This window comes from Myxine glutinosa, chromosome 3 (genome assembly GCF_964187855.1).
Source record: "Myxine glutinosa chromosome 3, kmMyxGlut1.1, whole genome shotgun sequence".
In the NCBI taxonomy this organism is placed as follows: domain Eukaryota; kingdom Metazoa; phylum Chordata; class Myxini; order Myxiniformes; family Myxinidae; genus Myxine; species Myxine glutinosa.
Window position 1 is genome coordinate 73,522,235 of NC_136263.1, and position 14,832 is coordinate 73,537,066.

The window sequence follows — 14,832 nt, forward strand, 5'->3', positions numbered from 1 at the left end:
CATCGATAAAAATGAAATCATATGGTGAGTTAGATTGGAGATAAAGGCGTGAGAGAGACTCAATGGCCTTGAAGTTACAGGCCTTTGAGAATTCATTTCGTTCTATAAACGGCAACTTTCATCGGATTTTCTTCCCGTTTTTTTTCAACCGAGTCTAAAACTATGTTAGCGACTGTGAAAAATGAAATGATATATCAAATTTTTAATATGTATCGACACGTTGCCGTCAGTGTCATGTTGGGCGGTGTATGATACACCATGACGCGATTTTTAAAAATATATCTCTGCATTTTCCCGCGTGTGTGGAATGTTCTCAATTATTGCTGACACCGAGTCTAAAACCATCGATAAAAATGAAATCATATGGTGAGTTAGATTGGAGATAAAGGCGTGAGAGAGACTCAATGGCCTTGAAGTTACAGGCGTTTGAGAATTCATTTCGTTCTATAAACGGCAACTTTCATCGGATTTTCTTCCCGTTTTTTTTCAACCGAGTCTAAAACGATGTTAGCGACTGTGAAAAATGAAATGATATATCGAATTTGATTTGAAATAAAACTGGGAGAGAGAGCAAGACACCACCGGCCTACAAAACAGGCCTCAAAGCTATGCGAGTTAATAAAATGGTGGATATTTGTTTATAATTATATGAAGGCTCTCCCAGAATGGGTGGAGCTATGGGTGGAGCTACTCTGCAAACCGAGTAAGCCACACCCCGGACAGACGCCCAACAGACAGACAGACAGACAGACAGACAGAATCATCTACGGCTATTATAATATAGATATGCTATGTGTATGATCTATTTTTGCATATCTATTTTGCAATGAACTTGTACAATAAACATGCTATTTCATGGTATGTCAGGAGAGAAAGTAATAATTAGTTGTCTTTATTGTGTGTGTATGGCCCGAGTAATAAATGACTGGTTTATATTACAATGGAAAAAATTATTATTTTAAATACAAATTAAATCAATACATGTATACACAAACAAAGTTCTTTGTCAAAGTAAAATCTTTAACACAATAAAGTAATGTGCAGAACTAAGCTGCCAGGCCACAGCTCCCTTCTTGGGAGGCATGGCGAATTATAGTTTCAGTTGAAAAGTTTGACGAAGTGTACTCCTTGAGAGGTATGTGACTACTGATGCTGATGCACAATCGCGAGCCTTTAGATCTGATCGAGCGACCCATCTCACGACTGGCTGCGACTGGCTGCGATTGGCTGCGATCAATCGTGCAGTGGTCACAGGTCGCCACGATTGATCGTACAATCGGTCGCTGATCGCCACCACGAGTCGCACGATTACCTACGATTGATCTTGCGATCGATCTTCTCCAATCATTGGTGATCGCACGACCACGCGTACCACCAATCGTACGATGACCTACCACCAGTCTTAAGAGCAATCGCAGTATGCAATCGCAAATGGAGATCGTAACAAACATTGCCAATTGGTAGTACCTCGGCCAAATTGCCACAAATCGCACAATCCAGAAAACGTACGATCCAGTGTGACTGAGGCTTTATCAGTTCATATTTTCATCTTGGTACATACTTGCACCAAGTTTGGTCAAAATACCTTCTGCAGTTCACAAGTTATCACGGTAACAAAAATTTTCTATGGATGCATGCACGCACAGATGGACAGACGACTCCCAGCCAGACAAACACCCCAAAAACAATGCCTTTGGCTGCGGAGGCATAAAAAGGCTTTCTGGGAACAAACAAGTCTAAAATCGAGTTTGGTATACAGTATGTGATTTTGAATGCCGACCACACCTAAACATATTGAACCACTAACAATATGGAAAACTTGAGGGTAAAACTACAGTGAGTTTTAAGACACTAATAATACAGGAATAAAGAAGAAATTAACCCACTTCGGCAGTGCTGGAAGGATAGTTTGGTAGTTATAATGTTGCTGCTGTTGTGTCATGATCTGTAATTGCAGAAATAGTTGCTGTTGCTGGAGCAAGCGCGAGTAAGCGATGTCCATGGACGGAGGTGCCTGATCTGTTTTCTGATCTGGTGGGATGTACTGGTGGTACTTGAGCTTCTTTACTTTGGACTTTGATTCTTTCTGCTTCTTACTGCGAAGGCTCTTGTCAGACTGCCCACGATTCTGTGTAAGCAAGCACAAGGCACAACAAGGTCAAATGTGAACCACTTTTTAATTGTAAAGTATAAAATGCACATCTACAAAGTACCAATTTCACTTTCATGTGAAAACGACTAATTCAGGTTATGCCAAGCATTGAAAGCAACCAACACAAGAGGATCACTCAAGGCCAATACTCACAGAATATACTTTTAAAGTGTATGCGATGCCCGTACAACCTACCCCACCCATGGGAAACAAAATAAAGTTTTGGCGTACAATGTTGGAACACAAAACTAAAAAAGTCTGCTATGTTAAGTGGTTATTAGAGGACGACACAAAATAAGAGTGCAAGCTCCGGCCTGGCAAGTTGTTGACTCATTGCTTAAAATAGAGTTGCAAGTGGTATCATGCCTGGTGCTTTGACAAGAAGCCAATGTGCAGGTCCCTCTCTCTAGCTGCTAATTGGACGCAAATTAGATTTGGCATCAAGCAAAGGGAAGCAAATAGCTGCGGGTAGTATGACAAATGTATGGGAGTAAAAATTGGATTGAGGATGTACACTGTACAGGTAAGAGGATTTGAATTCATGCAAATTTGATAAACTGACATGCATACCTTGAGTGATGACAAGGACTTGGCCACTATGTTGACCTGGAGAGGTGCTGCTTGGCTACATTGTGGCGCACGGAACAAAGTTGCAGGACTAAAAGGAAGTCGAGGATGTGGAGGAGGTGGAGGTGGAGGTGGAGGTGGAGGAGGTGGAGGTGGAGATGGAGAGAGTTGCTGTAATGTTACTGTGGGTACCGTTGCGTTCACCCATTCATTCAATCCTGTGACCTGTGGTCGATACTGTTGGAGTCAGAAGAAAAGGATTTTTAAAAATTATCAAAAACCAAATTTTACAGCAAAAGCATTAAAATATTCAATATGAAAATGCCGATTGAAATATACTCAGAGGCAAAAGTTAGTGCGACATGGAATTTTTTCATTGGTAATCTTGTGAATGAATTTTTGGATTTGAACCAGAGAAAGAGTGTGTTAAAATGGTCGAAGAAACGCAACCAAGCAGTTGTTGTTCGAATTGCATGAAATTTGCAAGAAGCATGACATATTCGAGAAAAATGGCCAGCAATGTTCACTTTAAAAGGCCAGACAACCAGACGCTTATCATTTCCACTCAATGCAGTCTTAAGAAGTGCAGAAGTCAGAAAAACACCTCTATTCATCGTTCTGGAATAAGTTCGACATGCCACGCCTCGGGGAAAATGACAGATGGAGAGCTATAGGTATGCTTCAGTCTGGTACCTCGCAGCGTGATGTTGCTCGTCGGTTCAACGTCCATAGAAACACCATTTGGCACAGCTTCACCGAGCTGACGGTAGGACACGTGTCTACAGGTGCACAGGTGAACGTTACATCAGGCCATGTGTTCTGGAAGGGGATCGTTTTGGAGGTGGGGGCGTTATGATCTGGGGTGGGATAACAGCTGCAGCAAGAACGCCAATGATTGTGATTGAGGGGAACTTGAATGCTGTGAGGTACCGAGACGAGATTTTGCAAATGGCCGCTTTACCATTTTTGCAACAGAACGGCCCTAGAGTGACGTTTCAACACGATAATGCCAGACCACACGTTGCTCGAGTTGTACAGCAGTATCTTAATCAGAACAATGTTAATGTGTTACCCTGGCCTGCAAGATCCCCTGATTTGTCACCCATTGAACACGTCTGGGATGAAATTCCAAATTTACGACGTCATCCGAATCCTCCAAAAACGCTGCAGGAACTCCACCAAATCCTTCCTCGGATATGGAATGATCTTCCCAAGGACTTTCATCGACGTTTAGTGGCCTCAATGAGGCGAAGGTGCCAGGCCTGCATCAATGCACAAGGTGGACACACTCGCTACTGACTGTGTGAACTTGCTTGTGAACCCCCTCTTGTGTTGTGGCTCATTTGCATATGCCAGGTGCACTGTTCTTATGGACTGTTGATCGTTACCATACCTTGAAACATTTGTCTTTCCATGTAATAACATTTCATTCGCGGCAGTAAAAGTTTAACACTGATTCTGTTTGTTGTTTGTGTGTCACAATAACTTTTGCCTTTGAGTATACATGCACTTAAAATGAGGACATTGGGTCTTATGCACACATATTCAAGTTTGCCGATGTTGAAAGGTGACAATTGTCTTACATTAGGACTATCAAACAGTGAAGATATACGTATTTGTCAGCCAGTTATTTTAACCACAATACACCAAACTACTCTCACCATCAAGCTAAAAGTTGGACTATTTCACCCACCACCACTTCAGCACAGACAAACTCCAAATGCATTTATAAAGCTGGATCAATTGTTTCGATATATTTCACTGAAGTTTGAGGATATTAGCAAGCCATCTAGCGAGGGGGTGACAACCTAGCTGCAGAGACCACCATTTATTCTAAGAGGATCGGGGACCATCAACATATTACAGAAACAAAAATGGCGGAATTTGAACCCGTACATACCTGATACCCACCCATACCCCACTCTCTTTCCTTGATGGTATTCTATACATGACACCCACCCTCCACCTCTACACCCACTTTCACCTCATTTTTCTTCTTCCACGGTGAGCTAATTCCCATGCAAGAGTCTGTACCAATATCCCATGTAGGACATTGAAAATGGTGCACTTTTACATTAAATACAAGGACATTAATGAAGTATAAATGGGAAAGAGCAATCGAAGATTGCATACCCTTGCCCAGACTTATTTTGTGTGGTTTTATAGTAAGTATTTTATGGATGTACAGTACTCACATTCTATTTGTACATACTTTATAGAGGTACTCGGTTGAAAAAAAATAACGTGTACTACTGGCTACCACTAGGTGGCAATTGTGGCCCATGTGAGCACATTCTGTGTGGACAAACAAACAAACAAGAACTATGTCGTGCATAGCACGATGCTTGCAAAATCCGTAAAATAAGTTGTTGGCCTATGATGACCTCAAAAATAATTGGTGGTTCAATTCAGTGACCTAGTATGCAAATCCTCATAAAATTTCAAGTTAATCAGATGAAAATTGAGGATTTAAAAAATTTGACCTATGTTGACCGTTTGGCGAATGTTGACCTCAAAAATACTTGGTGGTTGAATTCAGTGTCTAGATATGAAAATCCTCTTCAAATTTCAAGTTAATTGGATGAAAATTGAGGATTCTAGAAATTTGGCCTATGTTGACCTTTTGGCATATGTTGACCTCAAAAATACTTGGTGGTTGAATTCAGTGTCAACATATGCAAATCCTCTTAAAATTTCAAGTCAATCTGATGAAAAATGAGCATTTTAGAAATCCGACAAAGTTGGAGACCTTTGGCCTATGTTGACCTATTGACCTTTTGACACCCAAAACAATAGGCTTTTTGCTTATGACCAACTCTACCATTTGGCGAGGTTTCGTGAAGATCAGTTGAAAATTGTGACCTGTATGCGACTGACATACAGACAGACAGAATAACGCACAAGACCAACCAATATAGTTGAAAAATCTTTGATTTTCACAAGTAACAAGAAATATGTCATGCATAGCACGATACTTGCGAAATCCCTAAAATAAGTTGTTGCCCTATGATTACCTCAAAAATAATTGGTGGTTGAATTCAGTGATCTGGAATGCAAATCCTCCTAAAATTTCAAGTTAATCGGATGAAAATTTAGGATTTTAGAAATTTGGTCTATCTTGACCTTTTGGCCCATGTTGACCTATTGATCCCAAAAACAAAAGGCTTCTTGCTTATGACCAACTCGACCATTTGGTGAAGTTTCGTGAAGATCGGTTGAAAATTGTGACCTGTAGGCGACTGACAGACATACAGACAGAATAACGCATAAGACCAACCAATATCGTTGAAAAATCTTCGATTTTCACAAGTAACAAATGGACCCAAATGCAATACCCTCTCCTCTGGTAAGGGTAACTAGAATGAAGTCGATGGCACGCCATCGCAAATCCCATGCTTCCCACCTAACACAACGTTCAAAGATGGCAAAAAGTTCCACCAGGAATGACACAATATCAAATTGAGGTTTTAAAAATATTTTTTAGTTTTAAGCCCTGTGTCCCCCAAGTCCCCACCAACTGGGTCATGAACCTGAGGTCAAATCCCAAAAAATCGTTACATATATCATGGGTCACTAAATGTTGATTACATATACAGAGTTTTATTTTAAAATGTTTAAAAACGCGCTCGCAATTGCATTTTTTCGGTATTTTACCTTTTGACCCCACCCCGACATTGCTCTTTCACCTTCTTGCCATGTGGTGATCATAATTACTAAGTTTGGTGAATGTCTGCCCAACCGTTTAAAAGGAAATAGCATGACGGACAGACGGACAGACAGATGAACGGAGCCGATTACAATATCCCCACATACTTTTCAAAAAACCTGGGGACAACAAGTATTGGATTTGAACCTGAGATCACAGCATCATGAACAATGTCCGAAGATAGGAATACTAGACAGGCTAACTCTTCCTGTCTCCTTCCAACCTCCTGTACATTTTTACCCCTTGCCATTCAAACATTTCCTTGTCTTTTCATTCTCCCATTCTTTTTCTCAACTTGTTCCCCATCTTTTGCATATATGATATGTCAACGTGACTCCAAGCTCCTCGAGAAACTCAAATTTCAATAACCAAGAAATAATCAATCTAATTATCAAATTATCACTTGGCATCCTTTATTTTTCTTAATTACCCATTAAGAAGTATATTAAACTATTTGTTTGGAAGTAAATTTTGAGAGGCTGCCAAGTCTTGCTTTTGTGAGCATCCAATTAGCTGTGGAGAATCCAATGGAAGAGATGGAAAATTGTCTAACAAAGGTGACCTTAAGTCTTAAGAGCAAGGGGTGGGATGGGAAGAGAGGGGGAGGGATAGAAAGAGGGAGGTGGGGAAGGGTGGCAGTGCCAGAAGGATTATGGGAGGGGGGCAGGGGGGAGTTAATACAGATGATACAGACTCGCAAACTCTCTTCACAACATGATACAGACAATAAAAAATGATGAATATGTCAATTTTCAGACAACATGACCAATCTCATTCAGCTGCTCCACATAGCTTAGTCTATCTGGCCTTAGACATGGAAAATTGTCCAACAAAGGTGACTTTAAGAGCAAGAAATCCAAAACATCTGCGTTATGACAGGCAATTGAGCAAGTTCTACAGCTTGCACAATACACAAAAACAGCACCAACTGTACCTGAATGGTGGATGAGGCAGTCAGTGAGAAGGGCTCAGGTTGAGGCAAGTCGGGAGGAGATGGCACAGAACTCTGCGACTCTTGGCTGGCTGGCTGCTCAGGCGATGGCACATCACTGCTGTCTTCGTCTGGATACGTAAAATCATCTGACGATTTTGGGTACTCCACCTGGACCACTGCCGGGTAACAAACACAGAACTAGTACCGGTATTGCCGGATCGCAACACATCAGTATATTTAGATATTTCCTGAAAACGTGACCCAGAGAAAAAGGTTTATCAACTAATGGTTGACAAAAATACGCTATGTACATGTGCACACACAAAAATGTTTATATATCATAAACATACAGTGCCTTCATTAAGTATTGACATGCCTTGACTTTTTTTTTTTTACATTTTGTTGGGTTACAGCCTGAATTTAAAATGGATTAGATTGAGATTTTTTTTTTGTCACTGATATATACAAAATACCCCCATGTGTCAAAGTGGAATTTTTATTTTTTTCATAAAATTTTACAAATCAATTAAAAATGAAAGGGTGAAATGTCTTGAGTCAATCAGTATTCAACCCCTTTACTATTACACTCCAAATTGAGGTCAAGTGCATCCAACATCCTTTGATAATCCTTAAGAAGTCTCTACAACTTGATTGGAGTCCTCCTGTGGCCAATTCAATTGATTGGACATGATTGAGAAAGAAACACACCTTTCTATATAACGTTCCACAGTTGACAGGGCATGTCAGAGCAGCAACTCTTCCATGAAGTCCAAGGAACTGTCCATAGAACTCTGAGATAGAATTGTGCAGAGACATAGATCTAGGGAATGGTAAAAAAAATTCGAGAGTGTTGAAAGTTTCCAAGAGCACAGTGAGCTCCATCATTAGGAAATGGAAAGAATATGGAAATACCCAGACTCTTCCTTGAGCTGGCTGTCCGACCAAACTGAGCAACTTGGCAAGAAGAACCTTGGTCAGAGAAGCGAACAAGATCCCAATCATCACGATGACAGAACTACAGAATTCCCTGGCAGAGATGGAAGAACCTGCCGGAAGAACAACAGTCTCTGCAGAACTTGCCAAATCTAGGCTTTATGGGAGAGTGACCAGAAGGAAGCCACTCCTGAGAAAAAGGCACAGGACAGCAAACCAGGAGTTTGCAAGAAGGCACGTGACTCAGAGCATGAGGCAAAATATTCTGTGGTCAGATGAGACTAAAATTGAACTCTTTGGTGGTCTGAATGCAAAGTGCTATGTCTGGCAGAAACTTAGCACAGCTCATCACCCATCTTACACCATCCCTACTGTGAAGCATGGTAGTGGCAGCATCACGCTATGGGGATGCTTTTCAGCAGCAGGGATTGGGAGACTTGTAAGGATGGAAGGAACAATGAATAGAGCCAAATACAGATAAATCCTTGAGGAGAACCTGCTTCAGAGTGCAGAAGACCTTGGATTGCGGCAAAGATTTACAGTTCAACAGGACAATGACCCCAATCATTCAATCAAAGCACCACTGGAATGGCTTCAAAACAAGAACATGAAAGTTCTTGAGTTGCCCAGCAAAAGCTCAGACTTGAATCCCATTGAGAATCTTTGTATAGACTTGAAGATTGCTGTTCACCAAGGCTCCTCATCCAACTTGACAGAGCTTGAGTAAATCTGCAAGGAAGAATGGGTGAAACTCCCCAAATCCAGATGTGCAAAGCTGATACAGACATACCCAAAAAGCCACAAGGCTGTAATCACTGCCAAAGGTGCTTCTATGGAGTATCGGCTCAAGGGGTTCAATACTTGTGTAGATTAGATATTTTTGTATTTCATTTTTAGTTATTTCATAAAAATAAAAAAATTACAGGACCGAAAGTCAAATAGCGTAGTACTCTACTCGCTGCAACGTACAGCTGTCCGTGTGTAAAAACACACAACAGGTTCAACCGCTTCGAAGACATGTTCGGCCTGTATGGCATATAAATTAAAATGTCGGTCGGTGGAGTCAGCCGTCATACGCTGTCGTACCCCGTAATGACATCACAGACGTAATGACGTAGCGTGACGGACGGACACAAAACTGCCGCTACTTTAATACATAGAAGATGATATATTTTAACCTCCTGTAAATTTGCAGTCACTACGAAGGTATTAGTGTTACGATTAGATACAGTGCATTCAGAACGTATTCAGACCCCTTCACTTTTTTCACATTTTGTTATGTTGCAGCCTTATGCTGAAATCGTTTAAATTCTTTTTTTCCCCTCATCAATCTACACTCAATACCCCATAATGACAAAGAGAAAACAGGATTTTAGAAAGTTTTGCAAATTTATTAAAAAGAAAAAACTGAAATCTCACATTTACATAAGTATTCATATCCTTTGCTATGACACTTGAAATTTAGCTCAGGTGCCTCCCATTTCTCTTGATCATCTTTGAGATGTTTCCGCACCTTGATTGGAGTCCACCTGTGGGAAATTCAATTGATTGGACATGATTTGGAAAGGCACACACCTGTCTATATAAGGTCTCACAGCTGACAATGCATATCAGAGCAAAAACCAAGCCATGAGGTCGAAGGAACTGCCTGCAGAGCTCAGAGATAGGATTGTGTCGAGGCACAGATTTGAGGAAGCCTACGAAAAAAATTCTGCTGTATTGAAGGTTCCCAAGAGCACAGTGGCCTCCATCTATCTATAATTCCAGTAATCTCTGTCTGTACGTTTGTACGTTTGTACGTTTGTCTGTGACCGCTGTTTCTCGACAACCACGGGTCCGATATACTTTTAACTTGCCAGGTATATTGCTGGGGACCCGAGGATGTGCCTTTTCAAGGTTTCATATTAATCGGACAATTACTTACCGAGCTATGTCCAAAAAACGATTCAACCAATCAGAGAGCAGCGAACGATCGCGTGTGCCGAACGTGGCGGGCACACTCTGCCTCGGATGGCACATTTGAGAGCGTATTCATTTATTTCACGTTTGCAAACTATGTTGGCGTTAAACTATGTTTTACAACTAATAAAAACGAATTTGCGATTCATTCGCTTTCCTGCGCGTTTGTGCACGCGATGGCGATTTCTTTACCAAACTCCGGAAGCCGTTCGCTTTGGACCAAACCATTGCATGTAAATAGAGGGGGGGGATTGTCACCACTCGCAAGCCGTTCGCTTTGGACCAAACCATTTCATGTAAATAGAGGGGGGGGATATAATTTTAGATATAGATATAGTACGGGCATGCCCTAGTAGTTCTTAAATGGAAGAAGTTTGGAACAACCAGGACTCTTCCTAGAGCTGGCCGCCCGGCCAAACTGAGCAATCGGGGGAGAAGGGCCTTGGTAAGAGAGGTGACCAAGAACCCGATGGTCACTCTGGCTGAGCTCCAGAGATCCTGTGTGGAGATGGGAGAAACTTCCAGAAGGACAACCATCACTGCAACACTCCACCGATCTGGGCTTTATGGCAGAGTGGCCAGACGGAAGCCTCTCCTCAGTGAAAGACACATGAAAGCCCGCTTGGAGTTTGCAAAAAAGCACCAAAAAGGCAAAAAAGTGGTTAGAAGTTGGTCCATTTAGACAGCTAAAAGTTTGCTGCTCCACATTTCTTCGATGTAAATCAGTGGATCTTAACCTTTTTTGGTGCCCGCACCCCTTTGGTTCTCAGAATATTTTCTCGCACCCCTTGTCAAAAATCAATGACTTAGGACAGGTCTTAGAATTAAAGACTTAGAATTAGATTCTTAGCATTCCTTTAAAGCACTCCTTTATGAACTGGCCAGCATGTTTCGCACCCCCAGAAATGATATTTCGTGCCCTAAAGGGGTGCGTACACCCCAGGTTAAGACTCCCTGATGTAAATCCTATTCCTGACGTTTGTGTCAATTAATATCATGTTTATCTTGAATGATAAATATTTTGAAGGTACACTTGTTATTTTTGTAAATAATTTTCAAAATTCCAAACCTGTTGCTCAATTTTGATGATTCTATGACATCGTGCTATGCGAATAGCTATGCAAATTTAGCATCCACTCTCTCAATATTTATAAACTGCTCCATGCATGTATAATTGAGAAAGTATGATGTGTAATAGGCGATGTTTAAGCTGCTGAGTTGATGAACCCTCCCAAACCCCCCAAAATAAAAAACCTCCTCATTTCATTTTCACAAGACCCCCTATTTTAACAAATCTCAACTCCTTTGAATACTGGAATGTATAAACTATGCACTCTAATGAGACTCCAATTGTAATGAGAATCCACTCCAATAATGAATAAGACGACATGGAAGAATCAGCATGTAGAATGGACAAAAAAAATTGAGACATTTTGAGCACGTCGACAACAATCTATGATTCCTTTATGTATACATAGTCAAGGCTCGTGGAAAAGGTAGTACATTGAACGCGTCAGAACGTAACAGACAAAACAGGACGCAAGCAGGGATGTAAAACAGGATGCAAAAGGAACAGTAGAGAGAGGGGGGAAACACCAACAGCAGAGTTGAAGGCCAAAACAGAGGGAGACTTGGACATACAATAGGTGTGGGTAGGAATTGAGGGCAGGAGAGGGCACATGGGGTGGACAAGATGGATAAAAAAGGAAACTCCAAGGAGGGGAAACTGGAAATTTGAATGGAGGGATTGGGGTGGGGTGGGAAAGGAGGGAGTTAACGAGGATAGAAAAAAAAAATCAAGGTTTTGGGAACTTTGATGCAGTGAACTCACACGGAGACCATTACAATGATCTTCAACGCAGGAGGAGGCCATTAGGCCCATAAAAGCCTCCAATATAATTACCAACTTATGGTTGTTTGCCCATACTCTATCCTTTTAAAATGCTGAGCCTCAAGCAAGAAAGCATCACCTCCCACGTTTAAAATCATTGGTAAGATTTGGACTGTGTTCAAACCACTGACCTTCCAGACTCAGAGCGGATGCTCGAACCATTATGCCACCAAGGCTGGACATTACAGCATTCCAAAAGGAGAAACCTTAGCGTGCTGATAAATGTGAAATATTTTGTTGCATGGATGGAACTGTGAGGAGCCCCCTTCAAGAGCAAGTGTCATTGTCAATGATGTTTATTTTTAAATATAAACATTGACATCATTGTCAATGTCAATGATGCTTACATATTGCCATGTCTGTATATGTACTTTGTGAATACACGCATGAGGTCAGGATCAATGGTGATTATTTCGTGAGGAGTGCCATGAATTGGATACTTCCTTCACCCCACCTCCCAGTTATGACTTGACCTCTCCCATAATTGGTATTTACCACAGGTTCATGCTGCTCCAGTAGTTTATGTTATTGCTCCGGGCAAATTATGGGTGCACAAAGATTTGTTTTCACATGATCCCAACAAATCATCGGTTCATATGGAACCATGGCTTTATTGGGAAGGTATTTCCTTTCTGCTACCAACACTGGTCAGTGCACATTCGAAGTTCATCTTTTGTGAAGGCCCATTCGATTTGTGCCTTGTGTCGTTTGTTTAATAACTTGTTCAATAGGATAATTATTTTATTACATTGTACATTATTAGCATGAAGATGACATTTTCTGCCATTTCCACATAAAGAACCACAAGATAGCCACGACTGTTAGATTGGGCAGGAGAATCTTGTGATGAAAACATCTCAGCCCAGTGGTCCATTGGGCCTGTTAGACCACTCAGTTTTGTTGGGGGCAACGCCAAGTGTGTTCATAGTGATGCGTGTCGTTCTCCTAAGTGCCGGCGTGTCCACACGGCAATATCACTTAATGTGGAATAAAACATAATTTGCTTTATCTGAAGAGCTGTGACAAGAATAAAAAGGTTTGTCAATTGGGAGGATGATCAATAAATAATGACATCAAATGAAAAGTGCGTACAAAGCACAGTCAACCTCACAGACTCTAAACTGTCGACATCCCAGAATCAGAGCGGACGCTCTAACCATTACACCACTGAGGCTGGTTAATTCCCCCAGAAATTGCATATTTTAGTACAACCTGCAATACCCCCTCCCACCGGAAGGGACGCTATGCCATACATATTGTTACGTTTGTGGGGGTAGGCATTAAATACCTTAGGAAAGTTCAGAATGTGTAGTTTAGCATGGACCGTGTGACGCGTAGAAAGCCCATTTTGAGGTACATAAGCAGGGTAAACGTTGAGCTTAAGTGAGTTTGCATGTCACCACATGGAGGGTGGTTTTTGTGTTAGTTAGATAGGGCGTAAGATTAATAATTCCCAGTATATATTGCCTCCTGTGATTTTCCCTTCTGTTTTATTTAAACTAAAAAGGGCCGCCATTACGAACGACAAAAAGCTCCAGTCACCCACAACATCGTCATGCTGAAAGAGACCTGAACATTTGCCAATTGGCAAGGAAACCCCGCCCTGAAGGGGATGATTGGTCGGGGAGATGGACTGATGTGATGGGGCGCAGGGATTGGTCACAGCATTTTATCTCTCTCTGTCCTGGGCATGGTTGCGGACGGCCGCAGTGTCTGTCTGTCTGTCTGTCTGTCTGTCTGTCTGTCTCTCTCTCTCTCTCTCTCTCTCTCTCTCTCTCTCTCTCTCTCTCTCTCTCGGCTGATGCCTACTTCAACTAATCTTCAATCACACAGACTTGCATGTTAGAATATGGGACACAAGAGGAGGAGAGAGGTTGGGGAAGGGGTGAAGGGGGTAGGGTATGTCTCTCGTACTGGCTGCGTGGCAGATGGTCACATTTTGGCTCTCTTATTCTGGTGCTGGGCGCAGGCGGTCACATTTTTAATCACTCTCGCTACTTTTGTTCTGGATTGGAAAAAGACGGTTGTGCTTCGTGTCGTGTGTGCCTGAGAGACTAATCAGAGCCTTGTGGAGCGTGGAACAACCAGAGGAGGGCAGTGTTCCTGAGCGGTGGTGCTCAACTGACACGTTGTCTTCGTGGCTAAGGTGCCGTGTGGCGATTCGCGCCATTTTGTGCGTTTCCCACACGGTGGTTCGAGGCGACCCCACCAAGTGCTCGTCGAGACCAGAGCTGAGTGCCTACTAAAAGGGGGGACTTTCTTTATATTTTATTTCTCCCTGTGTCGTGTGAAACGGCAGTGAAATCAAGTTGCAGCCCTTGTTGGAGGCTCAGACTGCGTGCTACATCACTGTTTGGGAATGCACCGACTAGCACCCTCCACTCCCGACCAGCTCGCTTGGCGTTTGTTGCCAAGACCCATCTAACAGTGCCTCGTAATGAGGGAAGCCTACCTTCCTCTACCCCTCCTGTTATTTCTCACTCCTCCCCCCCTCACCCCTCCCCCCCCCTTCCCCCAACCTTTCTCCTCCTCTTGTGTCCCATATTCTAACATGCAAGTCTGTGTGATTGAAGATTAGTTGAAGTAGGCATCAGCCGTATTTGCCTAGCATAAACCATAATTGCTTATTGTGTCCCCATCCCACTTGTAATCATTAAACCCAATATTTTTCATTTATTCACTGTGTTTTT

General features: G+C 42.1%; 1 protein-coding gene across 5 annotated transcripts in view; it reads right to left on the reverse strand.

Moving 5' to 3' along the window:
* Positions 1-14,832, reverse strand: part of LOC137423459 (myocardin-related transcription factor A) — a 175,704-nt gene that overhangs the window by 47,655 nt on the left and 113,217 nt on the right. For all 5 annotated transcript variants that reach the window (XM_078774200.1, XM_068110657.2, XM_068110655.2 and 2 more), the window contains 3 exons: positions 7,360-7,535; positions 2,723-2,956; positions 1,887-2,128 (listed from right to left, as the gene is read on the reverse strand). In XM_078774200.1, coding sequence (XP_078630326.1) covers positions 1,887-2,128; positions 2,723-2,956; positions 7,360-7,535 — 652 coding nt within the window. The remainder of the gene's footprint in view (positions 1-1,886; positions 2,129-2,722; positions 2,957-7,359; positions 7,536-14,832) is intronic.